General features: G+C 44.8%; 1 protein-coding gene across 3 annotated transcripts in view; it reads right to left on the minus strand.

The window, feature by feature from the left end:
• Nucleotides 1–6,851: 6,851 nt before the first annotated feature.
• Nucleotides 6,852–22,878, minus strand: part of UVRAG (UV radiation resistance associated) — a 108,909-nt gene continuing 92,882 nt past the window's right edge. For all 3 annotated transcript variants that reach the window (XM_054207628.1, XM_054207715.1, XM_054207637.1), the window contains exon 15: nucleotides 6,852–8,741. In XM_054207628.1, the coding sequence (XP_054063603.1) occupies nucleotides 8,039–8,741 (703 nt within the window). In that variant the 3' untranslated portion in view covers nucleotides 6,852–8,038. The remainder of the gene's footprint in view (nucleotides 8,742–22,878) is intronic.

Here is a 22,878-nt window from a genome sequence, read left to right on the forward strand (position 1 = left end):
ACCAGGTTGCCCAAAGCCCCATCCAGCCTGGCTATCCTTCATAGCTGATCCCCAGCTACCCTTGAGCCTGAACAAGAGGTTCTTGGACTGCAGAAAACCACCGTCCAGTTGCTTTTGTCCTTCACTCGTGCAAGAACTGAAGGTGTCCTGCCTGAACACGCAACACAACTCATGACCGAGAAGGAACAGCCCATCACCAAGGAAGAGTCATGATCTTGCTCTTAAAACCAAATATCTTGTAGCCAGAATCACAGTCCCATGTTTCTGATCACCAAGAGAGGTGCTGCGCTTATGCGCTGCCCTGATTGCCCTGAGAAGTGTGGCATTACCTTTATTTGCTTCCAGAAAAGTGCTTTTTAATTCCAGCACAGTGGCTGAAATTGCTCCCATTAACCCATCTCACCACAAACGCTCCTCCAACGCAACATCCACCCCAAGGCAATTGCAGCCAGGTCATAAGGAGGGACCTATAGCATCTCTGCAGCCGCTCAGCTCTGCATTCAACCCTGCAGCGTTATCTGTAATGAATATATGAAAAAAACAGCGTTGTAACCAGCATTTTGGGATTAGAGGTGAAGGAACAGCACACTGATGCTGCTGTTGCAACACAGCATGGAGCATCTCTGCCTGCTGCAAAGGACTGAGGAACCCCAGTACTCCAGAAGAGCAGAGTATAACTATGAATTGCAGTGCTAAAAGCTCAGATTCCTACAGACCCAGAGCCGCAGCTGCCCAGGGATCTTTTAAAACCAGGCATATTTAGATTTCAGCTCTCTATGGGACAGGCGTTAAGCTGTGGCCAGGAGCACAGTGGTCCATTAACGGGAATTCTCCCCGTCTTTCAGACCAGGCATCAAGACACAGGAGAACTTTGTAGGGACCAAGTTAGAGGTGAGTTTGGTTTATTGCCACTCCTTCCAGCATCGGTTTAAACATGTGTGAAAGGAGGAATTGGGTGAGATTACCACAAAACTGAGATGTTATCAAAACATCTGTGCTGTGTCCGTCAGATGCCCAATCTCCCCTCAAGGAATCGTTCCCTCTCGGTCCCGCATGGGGCACATACAACCAAAGCCATAGAAAACAGATACACATAAAGGTCCTCTGTCTTTCTGCCAGCGCGCTCATGTCTCCAATTAAACCATCAAGGATGTATCAGGTTGCAGAGAAATTTCACCATCATTGCAAATTTGCTGGGAGAAGAAGATTAATATGAGAAAATGATTTCCAAACCCAGGAGCCACATTCTCAGCAGCGCTAGCCAGGTCAGACAAAACCGCAGACGACAGCCCCAAACTCTGCCAAGACTCTTTCTAATTTCAGACCAATGACCGAAACTAGTCTTTTGAAAGGAAAACCACGATGGAAGGGCTGAAAAGAAGTGACAGACACACTTCTGCTGCAGAGGTTCACCAAGGAAGGGCAAAGAAGTCCATGTACGTCCTCCACCAAGAGATAACCTGCAAGGAAAAGGACACCTTCTTCCCCAAAAGTGCCTCACTTGCTGGTAGCACTTGCAAATCTCAGTTGAAAATAGAAGCACTCAGCCCCGCCAGCGTTGGCAGCAATGAACCAACCAGCTGGAGGGATATTGCCTTCCTGAGCGGAGAAATCCAAGGAGACTTGCAAGCAGAGCAGTTGCTGCAAGATAGAGCTGGGATAAAGACCTGGGTAGGCACAGGTAACCCAACCATCACACCATGCTGCCCAAATCTGTAAGGAGGTGGATGAAGAGAGAAACTTCTCCTCGACAGCTGGATTTCTTCTGCCCGTCCTGTCCATGGGGTGCAGTCGCCACACCCAGGCCAACGTGCTGGGCAGAACCATGACGGCTGGTTGGCAGGTTTTCCACCTGCACCAGCTGCATGTTCAAGCTTAACAGCTCCTCATGCATATGCAGCTTAATTGACCAAACTACCTCATTACACTATTTAAAAAATACAGGCATTTTATATGAAAATTTTAGGCAGCTGGCACTGTTCAATGTTTGCAGATGTTTATATCAGCGTTAATTAATAAGTCTGTGAGTAGCGGCTGAGGGAGCTGGGGGTGTTCAGCCTGGAGAAAAGGAGGCTGAGGGGAGACCTTCTCGCTCTCTACAACCCCCTGAAAGGAGGGGGTAGCCGGGGGGTGTCGGTCTCTTCTCCCAAGGCACAGGCCATGGGACAAGAGGAAACAGCCTCAAGTTGTGCCAGGGGAGGTTTAGCATGGATATTAGGAAAAATCTTTTCACTGAAAGGGCTGCCAAGAATTGGAACAGGCTCCCCAGGGCAGTGGTGAAGGCACCACCCCTGGGGGGATTTAAAAGCCGGGCAGACGTGGTGCTGAGGGACATGGGGTAGTGGTGGGTTTTGTCAGTGTTGGGTTGATGGTTGGACTCAATGATCTTAAAGGTCCCTTCCAACTTCAACAATCCTCTGATTCTATAATACACTACGGCACTCCAGGAGTTGCCAATTAGGAGTCGTCCATGATTTCAGTTAAACTCTTGAGAAGCAGCCATGCAACCTGATCTGCAATTGCTTTTTTAACAGTGCCATGAAAAAACACACCATATAAGAGGGCTGACAAGATTGACTCAAGCAGCTCACACTTCAAACACCTTCACCAAAAGGCACTAGCTGCTTTCAACAATACTTGAAGAGCGTTATCCCTCTCTGAAAAGCGGGATAAAGGTCTGGCTGGCGCTGCCTGCACCCCAGTGAACAGCACAAACCCCTTCCCCACAGGTACCTTGCAGGAGCCGAGGACTGGTTGCTGTAATGACATGATGCCTCTGGCACTGGCACACAGACTGGGTGCCACTGCTGGCAGCTGGACACAACGGAACGCCAAAGCCCTACTGCCAAAAGACCAAAAAAAAAAAGAAATAAATCAATAATTAGAGCAAGTGTTAGATTTATTCCCCATCTCACCTCTGCCCAGCCAAGGAAACTACGTTTAGTTTTGCCTAAATAAACAACCTGTTTCGGTTACCGTGGGTAATCAACACAGGCGCTCAGCATCAGGAGATGCTGGCGGGCTGGCCAGGCTTGGGACCCGGCAGAAAGCACAGGTGACATTCTCCTCTGCTCGCGTTCTCCTCCGCTTGGGAAAAAGCTTCCCCCTGGGAGAAAGCATCTGCTTGCTGTGGCCGGGGAAGGCAGCGCCAGTTCACGTGGGTTACTCCAGCCAACTCAAGGCTTAATGGACCTGTGTCAATGAAACCTTTGTAATACCTGATTTTTTTTTTCCTTTTACATTTTTTCTTATTTTTATTTTTTCTGTTTTTTGATGGCCAGTGCTTTAGTTTCTTTTAACAAGTCAAAAGGACTTTCTGTCCCCGCCAAAACCGAGATGATCCAGACCAGAATGGATACGGCTGTCCTAGAAGTCGGAAATTCAGAAATTCAAGTATGATTTTATCAAAGCAACCTATTAGAAGTAACCTAATAAAACCAGATTGAAGATTAGACGTCAAGCTAGTCAATGCAATACATACAGGGCAAATTTCATCAGCAGCAGAGATGACATCTGACAGTTAATTACTTAGTGGGGAAAAAAGATTTCGTACTATTTAATGAAAAATTGTAACATAATGTTGCATTCTGCCATATACAAAATAAGCTGATATCACAATAGCCAGTAGTTAAAAGAAGTCTTAGTTAGATATTTCTTCCCCCTCCCCGGAAAATTATAGTCGTTCTGATGGTTGATGATCTGAAAGGTCCCTTCCAACCTAGACTGCTCTACTCCTCACATAGGGTTAGAAGACCTCGCCTGCAGCCAGGAGGTGCTCACGGCTGCCCAGAGGCACTGGCTAAACTGGGTCAGTTCAGAGGACACAGAGCACGTGCAAAAATTTCCATCTGAGAAAGGTCAAAACCCACATACCAAGGAGAAATTCGGCTGTTTGAAAAGCGTCAAACTGAGGCAGAGGAGAGCCCAAGGTTTATCCAGGCTGAGAGAGCTGGGGGGGTTCAGCCTGGAGAAGAGAAGGCTCCGGGGAGACCTTAGAGCCCCTTCCAGTCCCTCAAGGGGCTCCAGGAAAGCTGGGGAGGGACTCTGGATCAGGGAGGGGAGCAAAAGGACAAGGGGAATGGTTTTAGACTGAAAGAGGGGAGATTTAGATTAGAGATTAGGAAGAAATTCTTTGCTGTGAGGGTGGTGAGCCCCTGGCCCAGGTTGCCCAGAGAAGCTGTGGCTGCCCCATCCCTGGAGGGGTTCAAGGCCAGGTTGGACGGGGCTTGGAGCAAGCTGGTCTGGTGGGAGGTGTCCCTGCCCAGGGCAGGGGGTTGGAACTGGATGGTCTTTAAGGTCCCTTCCAATTCCAATCATTCTATGATTATCGAGAACAAGCCCACTCTTTCCAGCAGCACCACCAGCTACGTTTCGATACAAACCTTTTCCATTCATATTCGCTTTAATGCAACTACATTTCAATAAAGCTGTTCAATGTTGCAAACCAGCTTAAAGTAAAATTTCTCTCTCGTATCACCTTCAGCTCTGGGACTATACGAGTTGGTGTCTTGGCATTTCGCTCTGCTGACAGACAGACTGGGTGGGAGAAAAGAAAAGCAAAAAAGCGAACAAACCTGTCGTCCTGCTGATGCCTGGAGAGTCCCTGCAGCTCTTCACGTCACACGGCTTCCCACCAGCGACTCCACCATGGCCAGCCTCCTCCCAGGACATGTGTGTGCAGACTCCTGTTCAAGGGGAACACAAGGTTTTTAGGCAGACATATGTTGCTGGTTAACTCGGATCCCAGAAGGTGCTGGATGAGTAGCGATGCCTCCCCAATACCTTTCCACTATCCATAAAAGTTTTGCAAATCCAGCTGTCTCCCAGCCCCATCGTACAGTGTTTTTCCAGCTGCGTGCCATCTTTTTTAAAAGGAGGATTAAAAAAAAAATAAAAAATTGCCATACCATCTCACGTGAAATAGGATTTGGAGCCAGCAGGGCAGTCAGGTCTCCTAGAGAATCCCCTCTCCCAAATATTCACATTTGGATCCATATGGGCTTGATGAACAAAAAAGGCAAAGAGTTTTTGGGGCTGGGTAGGACACTGTCGTTCAAATGGGGCTTGTAAAGAAAACACAAAAGGAGCCATTAAGAGAAGACACACAAGTCGAGAGATACTAACCACTTTTATTTTATAAATACAGATGAGCTTTCCTGCAATTACCAACATAGTTTTAACGTGTCATTTACTACGGGTTATTCTGGTTTTGCTTATTTTAAATACCTGGTCAAGCAAGGATAAGCCAATGCTGTTGTGCTTGCTATAAAAATAGAGTGGGATATGATCTTCCAAAACTAATATTCTCAAAAATCCCAGGAATTCTTAAGTGAGGGGAAAAGATCGCAATGAAATGTTTTCTCCACTTGAAGACATTTGCAGACATTTCACAGTGTCACAGCTGTGCAGGAACCTAAAGGCTCTTGACAGTTTAAAGCACACTGTAATATATCATCTCACCTTCAAAACCTACCATTTGTTTCTCTCCCACTATGCTATTCTCAAAGTAATTTAAAGGGGGGTGTGTGTGGGGGGGTGGAAATAAACACAAAAAAGAAAGCCATGAGGTGGCTGCAGTCTGTACAATCCCCCCATCCTCACAGCAACGAGAAGTTTGTTGATGTTTTAATTAGCCCTACGATGCTGTTCCCCTTCACGCCGCCTTCTATAGAGACAGCGAGGAAAGGGGAAGAGAAACATGGGGACAATTTAAGGCCCACTAAAGATACATCCATAGAAAGCCCGTCAGAGAAGGTTTGTGTGGCAGATGCAGGAATCAACCATCGTGTTTGACACATGAACAATTACAGGGTTCAAACAGGAACAGCAACACGACGTCAGGGAGGAAAACCCGACTTCATTTGGTCGGGTGCAACCTGAGAAAATGCGCAACTAATGAAAAAAGAAATAAAAATCCAAAGTCCCGCTGATGCTCTACGAACCTCATGTCTCTTAATTGCACTGAGAGGCTCTGTGTTCGCTTCCGGAACACGGCCACTTCACACCTACTCTTTGGGTTGCTTTGAAAAGTCACCACCAGACACAAGCTAAAGCCTTTCTGTTATAGAGGAAAGTGAGTGCGCCTACAAACTGAAGGTGTGTGCTGCTTTGAGCATGCCGGATCCCATTTCACAGGGTGCACGACTGACTCAACCTTCCCTAAATTCACCTAAAATTATGCTGCTATCAGAAGACGGTAAGATACAGTCACAGTAGGGAGTATCTTACGCCCACTTCATTAATAAGGTGTTAATTTCTTGCTCTCTCTGTGCCAAAGCACAGCCAGAGCATCCTACCTATCTCCTCTAAGAGGATGGCAGTGCTTTCAGCTGCTGCGGTTTCCTTTAGGGAAGCTTTTCATGAGGTTGGAACAGAGGAGCTTATTCGGGGGGAGAAGATACTCATGCATATGTGCAACTTCATGCCCAAGTTTGCAGCTGGAATCACCTTCAGTGCCTTTACAGAATGGAGGTCTCTGCTTCTGGATGCTTCCATCCAGCGCATCGTCCTGGGACAGACCACAAATAACAAATGGGCATAGACAGGCTCGATCCAACAACTCAATTGCAGACACAACCGTTAAAAGCTAACAGAAGAAATGTGAATATAATTTTAATACAATCATTAAGGTGTTACCTGGAAAAAAAAAATAATGCATATTCTAGAACAGTGCTATTACGTATATTGGTTCTCACATACACGTCTTGTTTCGACAACAGATAGTCGAGATTATACATATCCACATTTTAAAACGTTAATTTCAGCTAGCCTTACGGTGAAGTTAGGAAAGAGACTAGGTCATTGGTTCAAAAGAAAGCATAGACCAGGGAGGGGGAAAAAAAAGCCAGGCATGATGAAGTGTTTTTTATTCTGCTATATATTTTTTATATTTGAGAGCTCACAACCGAGCCCAAATTCTTGGGTATACAATATAGAAAGCAAGAGCAATGAAATCCCAACTGAAACAAATACCAGGAATCACAAAGCAGGCTGCAAATTGCTTTCCCATTAGTGCAGCTGAACACATGTGCCCGTGGTAACCTACCTAACGGCAAACTGCACCTCCAGCGAACCGCTGGACGTTGCTTCCTTTAAAACACAGATGGTTAAAAAGGATATTAATTTCGACGAAGAATGTTAAGTGCCTCCCTTTCTACAGGTGGGTGGAGCGATTCCCCAAATTCCCCTAATTCCAAAGCGGTGACCGCATTTTCAGTCTGGGTTTTTATGAAGATGTCTGAAGTGCCTCGCAGCACGCTGTCCCCCCGTTAAGATACCTCGGAGCGGGGGCAGCTGAACCCCACTTCAGTAGGGAGTTCGTTAGGTCTCTGCTGATGAGGTCTGCGCCCCAGCAAAGCGGGGAACGGGCAGGCTGAGATTTTTTTTATAAGAAACCTCAGAGGCGGTTTAGTCCTCAAGGCTTCTACTGGTAGGAAGGGGTGAGCTTACACCACCGACTGAAGACCCATCAGTGCAAACCAGAACTTCAAAGGCTATGGAGCACAGCCAAGAGAAAGCTGTCCAATTCTAACGAATTCATGGTATTTCTGTAACGCTGGCTACATTGCTCAAGAAAACACAGGAGTACATGGGAGAAGGTAAAGAGGTCTTGCCATAAACATACTTTTAAATTAACTTTTTTTTTTCCCTCTGAAAAGATTAAAATAAATTTAATTCTAAATAATAATTAAGTAATTAACAAATATTCATAGAAGGGCCTGATCAGCACTAGAAGTTGTTTCCAGGAAAGCCTTTTATAAATGGATTCCAATGCCTAAAAAAAATAATAATATTCCAACAGATTATAAATACCAGACATAAGAGGACTGGAAGCAGAATCAAAATTTACCTGGGCTGTGAATATACCATGATCCTGTGTTATCGTGCTTAAGTCCGTTTTGTCTAACACCATAGGAATAGCTTTAGCTTTTTTATTTTTTATTTTTTTTATAATTAATATAAAGAATAAGTGCAATTTAATCTCTATTCCAGATCACTGATTTCACCTCAATGTCTGCTATCAAATCCCTGTCCGAGCTCACTTGTCCGAACTTTTACGCGGTCTGCGGAAGCTGGACATGTTCTCATTCAGTGCATAGATCCTTCGAGAGAACTCCTCAAACTCCCCTAGGACTTGTTCATCGCACTCCACGGCCACGGCGTGCTCCACCGGGATGGAGTTAAAGTCTTCTAGCTGATCTCCCGGGTTGAAGCCCGTCGCTTCCATCCCCATGATCTCCTCCGCTTGTTCCACCGTGCAGCAAAGGACGGGGCCGAGCGAGGGACGAAATTCATGGGGCTGCTCGTTGCTCGCAGTGCCAGAGCACTCACTGGGCAGCAACGCCCCATTTATTGCACTAGTATGTCCTAGGAAAGACTCCTGCCGGTCTTGGGTATTGTTTAGGCTCCCGTTTTCACCATTTAAACTGCTGCACAAGTCCTCGCCTTTCTTGGTATTTCCTTTCGAGGAGTCCATAGAGGTATCCAAGGAAGAAGACAGCGATCCAGGTTTTTTATCTGACTCTCCGACACGGGCTGTGATGGCAACGGGCTGTGTTAAAGCAGAGTTGTAACTAGGAGGAGGAGTTTTGTACTGTAGTCTTTCGTTTCCCGTGCTGGCTCGTTTTCGGAGTCCTTTATCTGGAGAAGGAAGCCCACTGGAAAAGCCAATATCCAATCTGCCGAAGCTAGAGCTCTGTCTCTTTGGAACGGGAATTGCACTGGATGTATGGTGTCGATCACTATAAAAGAAGGAAAGGATAAATCACAGCTGTCAGGCATGCTCACGAGCAATACAGATGTTTAACCAAAGGCTGAAGCAATTATTTTATCACAACTCTGGGCTCCGTTTGGCCAACTACTTGTATCCTAAAGTGCTAAAACCCCAAACGTGTTTAATGCTGTGTGAACTGTAGAAGACACCCCCGAGGACAGCTTTACTGAAAACCGGTAAGATCGTGCAGGAACATTTACAAAGCTCCATGGGTTGAAGAGTCAATCACCCAAGAAACCACCACATTATGTTAATTTGCACTGTTAACACCGTTTTATAAGACCAAGCTGTACGTTATGAATTATTACTGTTGACTGTATATTTATGTATTTATGGCCTGTACTAGGCCATCATAAACTCTTCAAAAGTGAGTAATAATGGCCGAATCCTCTAAGAGCGACTTCTTCCAACAGTGGACTTTCCTGACAGCTGCACAAAGGAGAAAACCCACACTAACTTTGCTATTTGCAGAGGATTATTTTTGCCAGATCATCTGCTTTTCTGTGCCAATCATTCCAAAACCATTTTGGACAAACGTCAACCTCGGTTTCTTGAGGAACATGAACTAATCAAGCTTAATTTATAAGTTGGATTTTACTATTTAATACAGTTCCACAGACCACTTACACTGTCTCAGGGTCTGTAATTTGGAACATCCGCTTTACGTCATCTGGGGTGTGTTATGTGAATTTTCCTTCATCGGCTTAATCCTTATCCAAATATAATCACCATCCTATATGCAAATAGTATGTTGTACATTAACTTAAGCAACCGGTTCATTTTCCTTCCAAATTTTTTTTTAAAAAAAGCTATTAATGATACACTGAATACATAAGACTCAACTGATGTCAGCATGAGTCTCCTTCATTAACTCCATTTAAAAGAAACTCCTTCAACTCAAGGCCTGATACATTTTGGGGTCTGTCTTGCAGGGGAAAACCTTGGAATAGCATTTATAAGTAGTCCCTAGCGTGGATTGTTTTCACATTATTTCTCTTTTTTTTTCTCCCCTTTGTAAATAGGAGAAGTGTTACTGCAAAAAGTCCCTCTGTGAAAAATAAGCATCCCCATGGAAGGGCAGCGTGGAGAACTACCGCTCTTTAATTTCCTCTCCCATCTTACCACCTCCCGGGCTGCCCCTTAATACATGCGTAGGGCTTCCTTCTCTTCCATAAAAACCCTCAAATCACCTTAAGGAAATGTTGCTTTTCAGAATTTAGAGTTGCAGACAGTGAAGCAGAGAGATAAGCGCCACACAGGCAGGTAGCAGTAAAAATATCAGCTTTCTTCTTTGAGTTCAACTGCTGTTTCAGACCTTTTTAACCCAATCTCTGCGTTGCACTCTCAGCTTTGTTTGCAAAGATTTGGAGCATTCTTAAGAGAGATGACCAAAGAGAAGGCAGTATGGGCTATAGATGCTATTAAGTGCTGTATACATATGGTCTTGGAGAGCAGCCCTCAAGTCCCTTACTGACCAGAGACTTCAAAATACTTCAACCAACCCCAATACAATTAACCATTTATTTTTAAAATGATATAATATGACAAACAGAAGAATCTGAGGGGGGACACTTGTGAACTTTACTTGGGCAATGCGCATTGGAGACATACTGGGAATGGTCTGTTTTCCCCTTCCCTTCCCCCAGCTTACTGCTTTCGGCCTTGATTGACAAGATAAACGAATACTCAGTATTACTTATTTGATTAGATTATGTTTATTTTAAGTCTTAGATAGGAAAATTTTTCACCTTTCTTCTAGGTTTGCTGAAGCAAGAGCACAGGAAAAATAAGACTGCTGTTTTCAGCTTTAACAGCAAAATGCTACAAAACAAAGTATTTTGCTCTCTATCAAGTTGTTAGAAACCTTACAATTAAATGGTAGGTTTTAGGAATTTACCCAAATTCTGAGATGTTCATGTATTCTCAAAGCCAGATACCATTCAAGACGCTTCTCTGGGTCCAAGGGCACATCATCCTATATTTACATGAACTAATTCCTCACAGATATGTGACAGCTGATTATTACAGTTCAAATTATAAGACACTTCATAATTAAGTAGATGGTGCTTTACAGTGCAAGATATCTAAGGTTTTGCTGCCTTTCCCATTCCAGATACAGAGATGTTGCAGACCTGAATTATCTCCCTTCTACTTGGATGAGGTGGCATGTACCATTGTAATTTGTGTGTCTTACCAAAGAGATGCGTCAAGATGCGTGTCATCAAATTATAGAATTGCCTAGGTTGGAGAGGACCTCTCAGATCATCGAGTCCAACCATCAACCCAACACTGACAAAAACCACCACTACCCCATGTCCCTCAGCACCACATCTGCCCGGCTTTTAAACACCTCCAGGGATGGTGACTCCACCACTGCCCTGGGCAGCCTCTTCCAATGCTTGGCAGCCCTTTCGGGGAAGAAATTTTTCCTAATGTCCATCCTAAACCTCCCCTGGCACAACATCAGGGCATTTCCTCTTGTCCCATGGCCTGTGCCCTGGGAGAAGAGACCGACCCCCCCTGGCTACCCCCTCCTTTCAGGGGGTTGCAGAGAGCGAGAAGGTCTCCCCTCAGCCTCCTTTTCTCCAGGCTGAACACCCCCAGCTCCTTCAGCCGCTCCTCACCAGACTTGTGCTCCAGACCCCTCACCAGCTCCGGTGCCCTTCTCTGGACACGCTCCAGCACCTCAATGGCTTTTTTGTGGTGAGGGGCCCAAAACTGGACACAGCACTCAAGGTGGGGCCTCACCAGTGCCCAGTACAGGGGGACCATCACTGCCCCAGTCCTGCTGGCCACACTAGTGCTGATACAGGCCAGGATGCTGTTGGCCTTCTTGGCCACCTGGGCACACTGCTGGTTCATATTCAGCTGGCTGTCGACCACCACCCCCAGGTCCTTTTCTGCTGGGCAGCTCTCCAGCCACTTTTCCGACACCTTGAGGCACAGAAACAAGGCCAAGCAATGGCTGCGTGCAATGGAACAAGGCAGGAAAGGCCTCCCTCCTCCCCTCTTCTGTACAAAACCAAGCCCGAAGCACAGGCTGGGATAAGACTTGCTGCTAAGAGAAGCCTAAACCTGCCACGAGTCTTGAGGAGTACAAAAAGGAGCCTCCAGGCAGGAGAGCGATGAGCTTTGTGCTACAAGGGCTTGGACACATGCACTGGGCTGATCCATCACCTTGTGGCTCTAAATGCAGGAGGCTCAAAATAACGAGATGGGCAGAGGGCTCTGTGCTAAATCTAGTATTTTAGGTTGGGAGAAAAACCCTGTTGATGAAGTTTGCTTTGTTTTGATTGTACTGTATTGTCAATTCAAGATCCAAAAGGCAACACACTTGATGTTGCAGCTCTAGAATGACCTGTACATAAGGCGTTCCTAAGTTTGGACCTATTTGACAAATCAGTTGTCTAATACCATTTAAAATAGTGAGCACGTATGCAGTTCAAAAAGAAGGTGGGGTGTTTGTGAACGCCATTCTTATACAAGCTCCTTTTCAAACTCGAAGGCCGCTTATTGCCATTCCTTTCCAAAAGAAATGAGCTGTTCCCACAACCAATTCCAGTATTACATCCCTTGCAACAATAAAGATAAAAGTAATTCTTCTGAGTTTCTATCAAGATTTTAGGGATGAGTCAAATGGGAATGTATTCCTGCTGAAACTGGAAACCAGAAGGGCAGATTCCAGAGAAACAGCCCCACATACCTGAAATAAAAAAAAGCAAGACTAGGAATAATACAAGATGCACAGGAAGAAAACGAGAACTTTTTTCCCCCACATACAACAGAAGCAACAGGACAAGAGGAAACAGCCTCAAGTTGTGCCAGGGGAGGCTTAGATTGGATATTAGGAACGATTTCTACACCGAAAGGGTTGTTAAGCATCGGAACACGCAGCCCAGGGAAGGAGTGGAATCACCATCCTTGGAGGTATTTAAAAGCCAGCAGACGTGGTGCTGCAGGACATGGGTTAGTGGTGCTTTTTGTCAGTGTTGGGTTGATGGTTGGACTTGATCATCTTAAAGGTCCCTTCCAATCTAGACAATTCTATGATGCCATGCACAGATGTATCATGTTAGTTGTTCTAGAGACAGTTTGGGTCCAGATTCACTAAGGGACTTCAGCAGTGACAGTCAGAACAGACTATATGCCAGCTGCAGAAGTTACGGTAGAAGACACTTGTATCCTTTGCAAAGTAGAATCATAGAATATTGAGTGCACCCTCAGTAAGCTTGCAGATGACACCAAACTAGGTGGGAGTGTTCATCTGCTTGAGGGTAGGAAGGCTCTACAGAGGGACCTGGACAGGCTGGATCCATGGGCCAAGGCCAACTCTGTGAGGTTGAATAAGGCCAAGAGCCGGGTCCTGCATTTCGGTCACAACAACCCCAAGCAACGCTACAGGCTTGGGGAAGAGTGGCTGCAAAGCTGCCCAGCAGAAAAGGACATGGGGGTGCTGGTGGACGGCCAGCTTGACATGAGCCAGCAGTGTGCCCAGGTGGCCAAGAAGGCCAACAGCATTCTGGCTTGTATCAGGAATAGCGTGGCCAGCAGGAGCAGGGAAGTGATGGTGCCTCTGTATTCGGCACTGGTGAGGCCTCACCTCGAGTCCTGTGTTCAGTTCTGGGCCCCTCTGTACAAGAGGGACATTGAGGTGCTGGAGCATGTCCAGAGGAGAGCTACCAGGCTGGTGAGGGGTCTGGAGACCAAGTCATATGAGGAGAGGCTGAGGGAGCTGGGCATGTTTAGCTTGGAGAAGAGGAGGCTGAGGGGAGACCTCATTGCCTTCCACAACTCCCTGAAAGGAGGCTGGAGAGAGGTGGGTGTTGGCCTCTTCTCCCAGGTGAATAATGACAGGACCAGAGGAAATGGTCTGAAGCTGCAGCAGGGGAGGTTCAGATTAGATATTAGGAAGAATTACATTACTGCAAGAGTGGTCAGGCATTGGAAGAGCCTGCCCACGGAGGTGGTTGAGTCACCATCCCTAGAGGTATTTAAGAAACATCTAGATGCGGCACTTCAGGGCATGCTCTAGTGGCAGAGATTGTAGGTTGTTTGGCTGGACTTGATGATCTCAAAGGTCCTTTCCAACCATGAAGATTCTATGTGTTGGGTTGGAAGGGACCTTTAGAAGGTCATCTAGTCCAACCCCCCTGCAGTAAGCAGGGACATCTTCAACTAGATCAGATTCTTCAGAGCCTCATCAAGCCTGTCCTTGAATGTCTCCAGGGATGGGGCCTCCACCACCTTTCTGGGCAACCTGGGCCAGTGTCTCACCAACCTCATTGTAAAGAGCTTCTTCCTAATGTCTGATCTAAGCCTACCCTGCTCTAGTTTAAAACCATTGCCCCTCATCCTATCGTTACAACTAAAAGAAGAGTTTGATGTCAAAGAATCAGATCTGCAACACCCCGTAAAGCAGTGAGGTTTTCCTGTCTCCTGGATTTAGGCACGATGACAGGACAGATTTATAGGAAATTCTGCCATTTCTCTGCATTGTATTCAACCCTCCACAGGTTGAAATAGGCATTTAAGAGATTAAAATCTAATCCAGGAAGAATTTCAAGCCGTACCTTGTGGATTTAAGTACAGACGAGCGTTTCTTAAAATAGTCACAAGGCTATCTACTCTGTACACAGTATTTTAGTGATAAATGCTCTTGCCTGAAACTTAAGCAGTCAGAAGAGGGTGCAGACAAATTACACGCACAGTGGCCTAAACACCAACCAGCCTATAGACAGGTCTGTAGGGGATCCTCCTGTTGAATATACCACCCTGCAGCACAAGATGCAGAGTCTCAAAAGAGTACGAGCCATCTCAGAAGAGGAGGACATGTAGGGAAAGAAGAGCAGAAAGCAATCCTGGGTTTAATCCTAGCTCCTGAAGATGCACACCGTCACGCAAAGCGCAATTAGTTATTGGAGAGACTGAACTCAAGGCAAAGCCTCTTCACCATCTGAACGAGTAATACCTGCTGCTCTTACTGGTTGGGCTGGACTGTGCTTCAAACTTGCTCAAATTAATTTCTCTTAGATCAGACTCTTTAAAGGGCAAAGACTTAAGCATGATATAAGACTGTCTAATTAGTAAACCCCAAATTACCTTCAGCAAGCGCTGATCAGCCCAATTTAGGCACAACAGCAACCTTTCTATGCAGCAGCAGAAATTTAAGGGTCTGAGTAAACCAACATGAGAACTGTGGCATCTAATTAGCTGGAGAGAAGCAGCTTTTACAAACTGTTCCGGTGGGCATGTAAATTTAAGTTCCTCCTAAAAAGAAACATGCCTAAATTCCTTTGTAAATCTAGGCCTTACAGGCAAATGGGGGAGGAATTAATTAGTTTGCAGGACCAGGAGAGGTTTTTTTAAGAGCTTGTTATGACAAGGCTATTCAAGCTAACACGTTATGTATGCCTGAACAATATCTCTTTAGTCCAGCAGCCAAAAAAATCTTCCCTTTTTTAGTAAGTTGAACTGGCAGAATGATCTATATTAAGTGATCTAACAGCCTAAATGGAGCAGCAATACAAAGCTAATCTCCCTCGTCTACAAAATAACTTCCCAGTTAATAGAGTACATAAGGGCTGCCCCACAGGGCAGTAAAACAGGAATGATCTTCATTTATCATGCAAGTGTTCAAACTAATGAATTAGAACAAAAAGCACTTGCAGCCAGGTTCCTTAAGCTACACGCAATGAAACAGACCTTACTTAAGACTGCAAAACCAGGTTTTAAGCTGCTGGAGACATAAGCGGGCAGATTTCTGAAACCCTCCATTGCTGCCAATAAACAGGAATAGGATGGGTTTAGCTTCAGTGAGGAATAAATACAGGGATAACAGTCCAAATCTGAAAAAGCACGAATGAAGTCAATAGAATGGCTTAACTGCTTATCAAATATTATCTAAGGCATTTAAATAAAAGTAAATATGCATGAAGGACTTTGGAGACCAGCCATCTAAAAGTCATTGCCTAGGCTCCTTCCACAGTCACTGGAGAAAGAAAAGGAGCACTGGAGAGGAGTGGGTAACACCCTATTGAGAACACCAGTGGTGGTCCCCAGGGCTCAGTGCTGGGTCCGGTCTTGTTCAACATATCCATCAACGACCTGGGTGAGGGGACAGAGTGCACCCTCAGCACGTTAGCTGATGATACAAAGCTGGGAGGAGTGGGTGACACACCAGAAGGCTGTGCCACCATCCAGTGAGACCTGGACAGGCTGGAGAGTTGGGCGGAGAGGAACCTAATGAAATGCAACAAGGGCAAGTGTAGGATCCTGCACCAAGCTAGGAATAACCCCATGCACCAGCATAGGTTGTGCCTGACCTGCTGGAGCGCAGGTCTGAAGAGAGGGACCTGCGAGTCCTGGTGGGCAACAAGTTGCCCACGGGCCAGCAATGTGCCCTTGTAGCCAAGAAGGCAAATGGTCTCCTGGGGTGCATTAAAAAGAGTGTGGCCAGCAGGTGGAGGGAGGTCATCCTCCCCCTCTGCTCTGCCCTGGTCAGGCCACATCTGGAGTCCTGGGTCCAGTTCTGGGCTCCCTGGTTCAAGAAGGACAGGGAACTGCCAGAGAGTCCAGCATAGGCTACAAAGATTATCACGGGAACGAAGCAATTATCTGATGAGGAAAGGCTGGGACTGTTTAGCTGGAGAAGACTGAGAGGCGATCTCATCAATGCTCAGCAAGAGCTAAAGGGCAGGTGGCAAGAGGATGGGGCCAGACTCTTCTCAGTGGTGCCCAGGGACAGGACAAGGGGCAACGGACACAAGCTGGAACACCAGAAATTCTGTCTCAACACGAGGAAAAACTTCTTTCCTTTGAGGGTGGCAGAGCCCTGGCACAGGCTGCCCAGAGAGGTGGTGGAGTCTCTGTCTCCGGAGAGATTCACAACCTGCCTGGACACGTTCCTGTGCAACCTGCTGTAGGTGACCCTGCTCTGGCAGGGGGTTGGACTGGATGGTCTCTGAAGGTCCCTTCCAACCCCTGCCATTCTGTGATTCTGTGGTTTATGACCAGTGGGAAAATCGTACTCTTTTGACCACAGGGGCAACTAGTTTAAGCTGAGTGACGGGTGTCTAGAAGGCAAACATGAGAAGATGAATAGCTCTCTGTGTACCTTTAAGTAGAATAATGGTCATAGTCTTGCAGGCAAGCAAAATAAAAATCAAATGGCTCTAGGTACAGTGGGTTAAGCAGTTAAGTCAAAGCATCTTTTCCTGTTCCATCGCCTCATTCCAGGTGAGAATGAGAAGTCAGATTGAGGTTTTGATTCAAAAGTAATGTTTACAGAGAGGCACAGAGCTCAGAAATACTAAGTTGCTATTAATCTTCATGCAAACAAGCAGCTGACAGAGAGTCTTTATGCCGTTTGCATCTTCCTTGAGGAAAAAGCTGTACTGTTACCACAAGTCATAGCACTGCATCAAGGCAAAGCCCAGATAAAGAGATGCTTTATCAGCTTCACAGCTCATGGAATTAATATATTAAAAAAAAAAAAAAAAAGTAAGTCATGCTAGATAACTAACATCCAATTGCCCAGAAACTTTAGAGAATGTAAAGTATCATCACCAGTGAGAAGTGCTTGGCTTGCAGGAGCACAGCCCTTTACTCTACAAAGGTACAACCCTGACCTGAATTACTGGGGTTGAACTGGTTCAGCTTCCAGCCACAATTACTTGGTCAACCTTCTGAGACAGCAAACAGATGTGGACACCTGTCCAAAAAGAACGGCTTGCGACTCGTGGCGTATAAAACCTGATTTGATGAACTGTCATCAGGCCTTAATGACTTTTAGTCATCGAGTTGGATCAGACTAGGGCTGGTTACGTATAGGAGTGCGTATAGTTCCTATCAGGAAGGAGGATTTCTAAATTAAAAAAAAAAGAAAAGAAACCTCAGATTTATTGGACATTATAGATAAGAGAATTACATCATCACCAATCTCAACGTTTCAATTGCATCCAAATCTCAAAAGCCAGTTCATAACAGTGGAACTTCAGCTGTAAATTTTGCTGGCAGCAAAATTACAAAGTAGTTGTTTTCTCCCCAAAATATTCATTTTCACTGGTTATAATTAGTCCATTTGGGCATTCTGACAGACCTCGGGCACGACACAGACTCCGCGCTGCAGACAGGCGAGATGAAGTGACTGAAGTAGGACAGCAGCATTTCTGAAGCTATTTTCTTAGGGAACCGATTCTGGTTGTAATCTGTTTGCAGTTTTGATAAAAAGAAACAGTTTCTTCAAGTCAGATTCACTTGTGATTATTTAATCTGTCTGCAAGGGGCTCGGAGAAACCGTAAAGCAGTATGAGAGACAGAATACAATTCACAGGCTCAAATATGTATCTTTTCCTCCACACAAAATGTTTCCTCTGAGGGACATTACTGGATCACAGCTGGTCAAAATACTAAATCTTGATTGTCTGGCCAAAAGCCAAAATCCACAGCTACAGCTCTTTGGTATGAGAATACTTTGAAAAAAAAAAAACTTAAACACCATTTGATCTTTTTCGTTGCAAACTATGACCTCATGGCAGTAAGAACGCTAAATGAAGGTGTTTAAGTTGGTTTATAGCCATCTGAAATGTTTGAAGCTCCAAGTGCAGCTCGGAGCCAACCTCATGTCAACTGTGCTAAAAAGCAATAATAGTTTCTCACCTTCTTAGAGATTACTGGTTAAATAACGCACAATAGTGACAGGGCTGCAAAAGGAGGCTGCCAATATGAAATTAAGGTGAAATTGCGTCTTTTGGCAGCTAAGAAATTCTGACACACGCTTTTTAAAAAAAAAAAAAAATCTTCATAAATTAAGCTACCAGAATTTTCTTTACTTGAACATTAAGTTTTAGGCTTCTCTTGAATTTAGCAGTATATGAATCAAGACGTACCTTTGAAACACAGATTTAAGCCTTGGCACGCAAGTATTTTTGGGTAAAGCTTTTAAAGGCAGGCTCAAAAGGACATCTCCTTGACTACAGACAGGACCTTCTAAAGGAGTGTCTCTTATTTGCCAACATTAGATAAGCCTATTGTCTAATCTATTCACTAGGAAAAAAGTTTCCTTCTCACTGGACTGCTCAGGTCTGCAGTGCGCTCTTTACTTGCTGTTAATAACCACAAATAGTAACCCTCAAAAGGTACACAGAGTAAATAAAATTAAGCTGAAGAAAAGGAAAGAAAATGAAAGAGTCGCTTGATTTAATGCAACCGTGACCTAAAGAGCCTGGCTTGTGAAAGATAAATCCGAACATGCAAAAAGGAATCAAACAATGTTCAAAATGCACAGACTTGGTCTCTCTCAAAGGCTGGAATAATCTGCATACTCAAAAGAAAAAGAATTTAAGAGAAAAACTGCATGGGGCCTTTTGCATCAGCAAAAGTTAATCTTAAAAATAAACTGCTTTTCTGGAAGCCAGTGAGACTCCAGGACTAAAAAAAATTGAAAGCTAGAGAATTATTCCCAAAAGGAAACAGAAAAGATATGGGGGACCGCAACTGAGACAGTCTAAATCCACAACAACTCTGGCTCATCATCTTTCACCTGAAGAGTCAACATCCAGATCTGAGATCAGAAAAATATGTTTCTGCAGTTCCATAGCCTCCATAACAGTGTGTGCGGGAACCAACTGATCTGTCTTGATTTCATCTACGTACAGAACAAATAATATTTTGCAGTAGGGGTAAGGGGGAAGAAAAGCAAACACAGCAGAGTATAGGTGCCAGGAGAGATATGAAGAGGGAAGCAGAGCTTGTAGACCCGCAGGCTTGCTGCCATAAATCACGCGTGTTGGGATGTGAAAACACGTATTAATCATTGAAGTGTCATGCCTGAGAAACCCAAACAAGATGAATCTCGCCAGGCACAGGGATCCAGCAGCAACGCAGTTAAACCTTGATGCAAAGGCATCGGACTCCGCAGACCTTCAAGACGGCCAAGGGCTGCCCCAGAGCTTCAGACAGAGCAACAGAGTTCATGAAAGTCTGAAGCTGAGACTTTAAAGACAAATTTGCTCTGATAGAAGTGTGAACTAGATGGGCTCTTCTACGAAAGCTGTGAGGTCATTTTCATAGAATGGTTCAGGTTGGAAGGGACCTTAGAGATTGTCCAGTTCCAACTTCCTGCCCTGGGCAGGGACACCTCCCACCAGACCAGGTTGCTCCAAGCCCCGTCCAACCTGGCCTTGAACCCCTCCAGGGATGGGGCAGCCACAGCTTCTCTGGGCAACCTGGGCTAGGGGCTCACCACCCTCACAGCCAAGAATTTCTTCCTCAGATCTCATCTAAATCTTCCCCCTTTTTCAGTTTGAACCCATTACCCCTTGTCCTAGCACTATGTGCCCTTGTAAAAAGTCCCTTTCTCCAGCTTTCTTGTAGGCCCCCTTCAGATACTGGAAGGGGCTCTAAGGTCTCCCTGAAACCTTCTCTTCTCCAGGCTGTTGTTTGCTTGTTTTTAGTCTGAAGGAGTAAAGAAAGTATTTTGTACTCAAATCTAAACTGATGCTTATCAGATAAAGAGGTTAAGCCTGAAACAGCTATGTATTTCAGTTACCCTGAATATCTAACGGATTCAATTCTATTCCAGACAGCACAGAAATACAAAGGTCTCTAGTCAAAAGCTAACATGAGGACGCTGCATGGGCTCGGAGTTAAAACCAGTCCTGTTTAAAGAGAAACTAAGTACAGTGTATGTATTGCTTTTTTCCCGGCGTGATGATGATTTGACAGAACCTAAATTCAGCAATAATCAGCTACAGGGCTGAGAAAGGAAACCGAAGACCAGCAACGCTGAACCCAAACCAGGCGCTGCGGGTGAATCTGTAGATAAGAAAACCCCCTCACTGCCTCACATGTTCCTGCTCTCATCCTGCAAACGAAGGATGACGTGGAAACACTTTACTGACTACGCTTTGCGGCAGAGGGTATCAGACGACTCACCTACAGCATCCTAAAAACAAACAATTCCTTCAAATCTTCATTTTAACAGCTGGTGGTTTTTATGCTTGTTAAAATATAAGTAATCAGATATTATCCACAAGCCAGTGGGCATTTGTACACTCCTACGCATGTGCTCAACTGCAATGCCCGGTTATGAGAGTCTAGCCAGTTTTCCCCTTGAGCTAGACTCCCTGCAAAGCCCCATTTCCATTTATATTATAAGGAAGTACTAAGAAGCATTGTTTAGAATCATTAGCCTTAAAAAAAAAAAAATATGTTAAAAATGAACAACTATTCATACAAGTTTTGGAGGTGAGAAGGAAATGAGGCATAGACAGTCATAGGGGAGGGAAGGAGGGAATGTGATACTCCCGGAGAACTACGCTTAATATTCCTACATGTTTTGAAATATTATCCAGCCAAAAAGTGTGTTTTGTCTTGCTAATGGCTGTGTATCACCTACGGGGAAAAAAAAAAAAAACGCCCTGGTTGTACGATGGCAAAACATCTTAAGGCATAACTAAAGCTTCCATGATCAGTTCTTCAAAGCCAGCGCACACCAGACGGGAAGAAAGATACTCACGCTTTGAAAACGATTCCCATTTAATAGAGTCATCCCATCCCTGCTTACTCAAGACCGAAGGAGACATCCATGATCCCCACCCCTCCCGCTCTACTGATGAGTACACACAAGTGCTACAGAAGTCATGGTTTAGGTAAAAATCTGAGGATTTTTACATCATAGAGATGGATACCATGCAAAAACACCTGGTAATATGTTCCTGATGAAGAAAGCTTTTCTTTATATATCTTGCTAGGGGATAAGAAAAGCAGGGAGAATCTTTTCAGCTGTGCTTGAAATTACTGACAGAATAAAACCGCACAAGGGACTGAACTTCCTTTTCTCAGGGCCCGTTTATTTCCACGGTTTTGTTGAATTTCCATCAGGCAACACTTTTTACGGTATTGCTCAAAGATGCTACTTTTTCCACTCCTGTATTTGTTTTCCTTTGCCAAGACTCTCCTCCCAGAAATAAGTGATTTGGACAGTAGCTTGGAGTTCACCTGGATCAGCATTTCTGTGCAAGGAATGAAAGGTAACAAAGGCAAAGAGTGACACAGAAATAAGGGCTGGCAGGAGCCGTGTCGTGACGACGTCCCATAGGATTTCCATCACCCGTACCCACTGAAGCAGAATTTTTGTCCCAAGGGTCTGATATATTGAGCTGTGCTACTCCAGGGCACTACCTCCGTTTGAACCCTGCTCTTATAATTTTCAAATGGAGCAGTAATAGCAAGCTTGCTTTTGTTTTTGGATAAAAGGATGCGTGATCACACACTGTCTTTAGAAGTGATGTGGTGTTCTTCCCATGTTCGGCATATTGCAGGAAAAAAATAAAAAAGAGACTTTTAGAGCTTAGCAACATTTTAGGACCCTACTAAAACACAGCAGTAAGAACGCTATTGGAATAGTAAAATCCTTTAAAAGTTGCAGAAACAAGTACTTAAGAGAAGGCTGTTTATCAGCAGTTTTGTCCCTGTTTTTCAACCCAAATCTATTTATCACGTACCACTTTTTCTGCACTCGTTTCAGACAAGTATTCCCATCACTACAAATATCCACATTATGCTACGCTGCCTCTACACCTGTCGGGCAGGTCATGGCAAGGGACCAGTCTGCATTAGCTAATAAAGGCCTTGCTACTTCTGTTGGTTGAAAATGTAAGGAATTCAGATATAGTATGAATAGCAGTAAAAAGCTTTAACTCCTCTGTTAAAGAAGGGCCAGTGACACAATGTTTAGTGTCATTTCTCATCAGGTTTAAAGACTAATTCAAGCCTGGTTTATAAGTATCTCCTAAAAGCCATATACTAGTCCAAAAATATTTAGGTTTGGCTATTAGTGCTTTGTAGTTCATTATCTTATTAGGAATAACTGGTTTCCGTTAGGAAGACTGGAAGCACTCTTTCATCTTAATTAACGTGCCAGAAGAAATTATTTCTCAGATCAACTGAAGCGGCGAGGGAATCTATATCCATATCCACCACCAGAGCATCTGGCAGCAAAACCTGGTGGGGTTACCTCATGCTGGATGAGATTTTCAATACCTTGGAGGATCCAGGGCATCTGCATGGGGCCAAGTATGACCCACGGACCACACAAGACCTTT

This window comes from Rissa tridactyla, chromosome 1 (genome assembly GCF_028500815.1).
Source record: "Rissa tridactyla isolate bRisTri1 chromosome 1, bRisTri1.patW.cur.20221130, whole genome shotgun sequence".
In the NCBI taxonomy this organism is placed as follows: domain Eukaryota; kingdom Metazoa; phylum Chordata; class Aves; order Charadriiformes; family Laridae; genus Rissa; species Rissa tridactyla.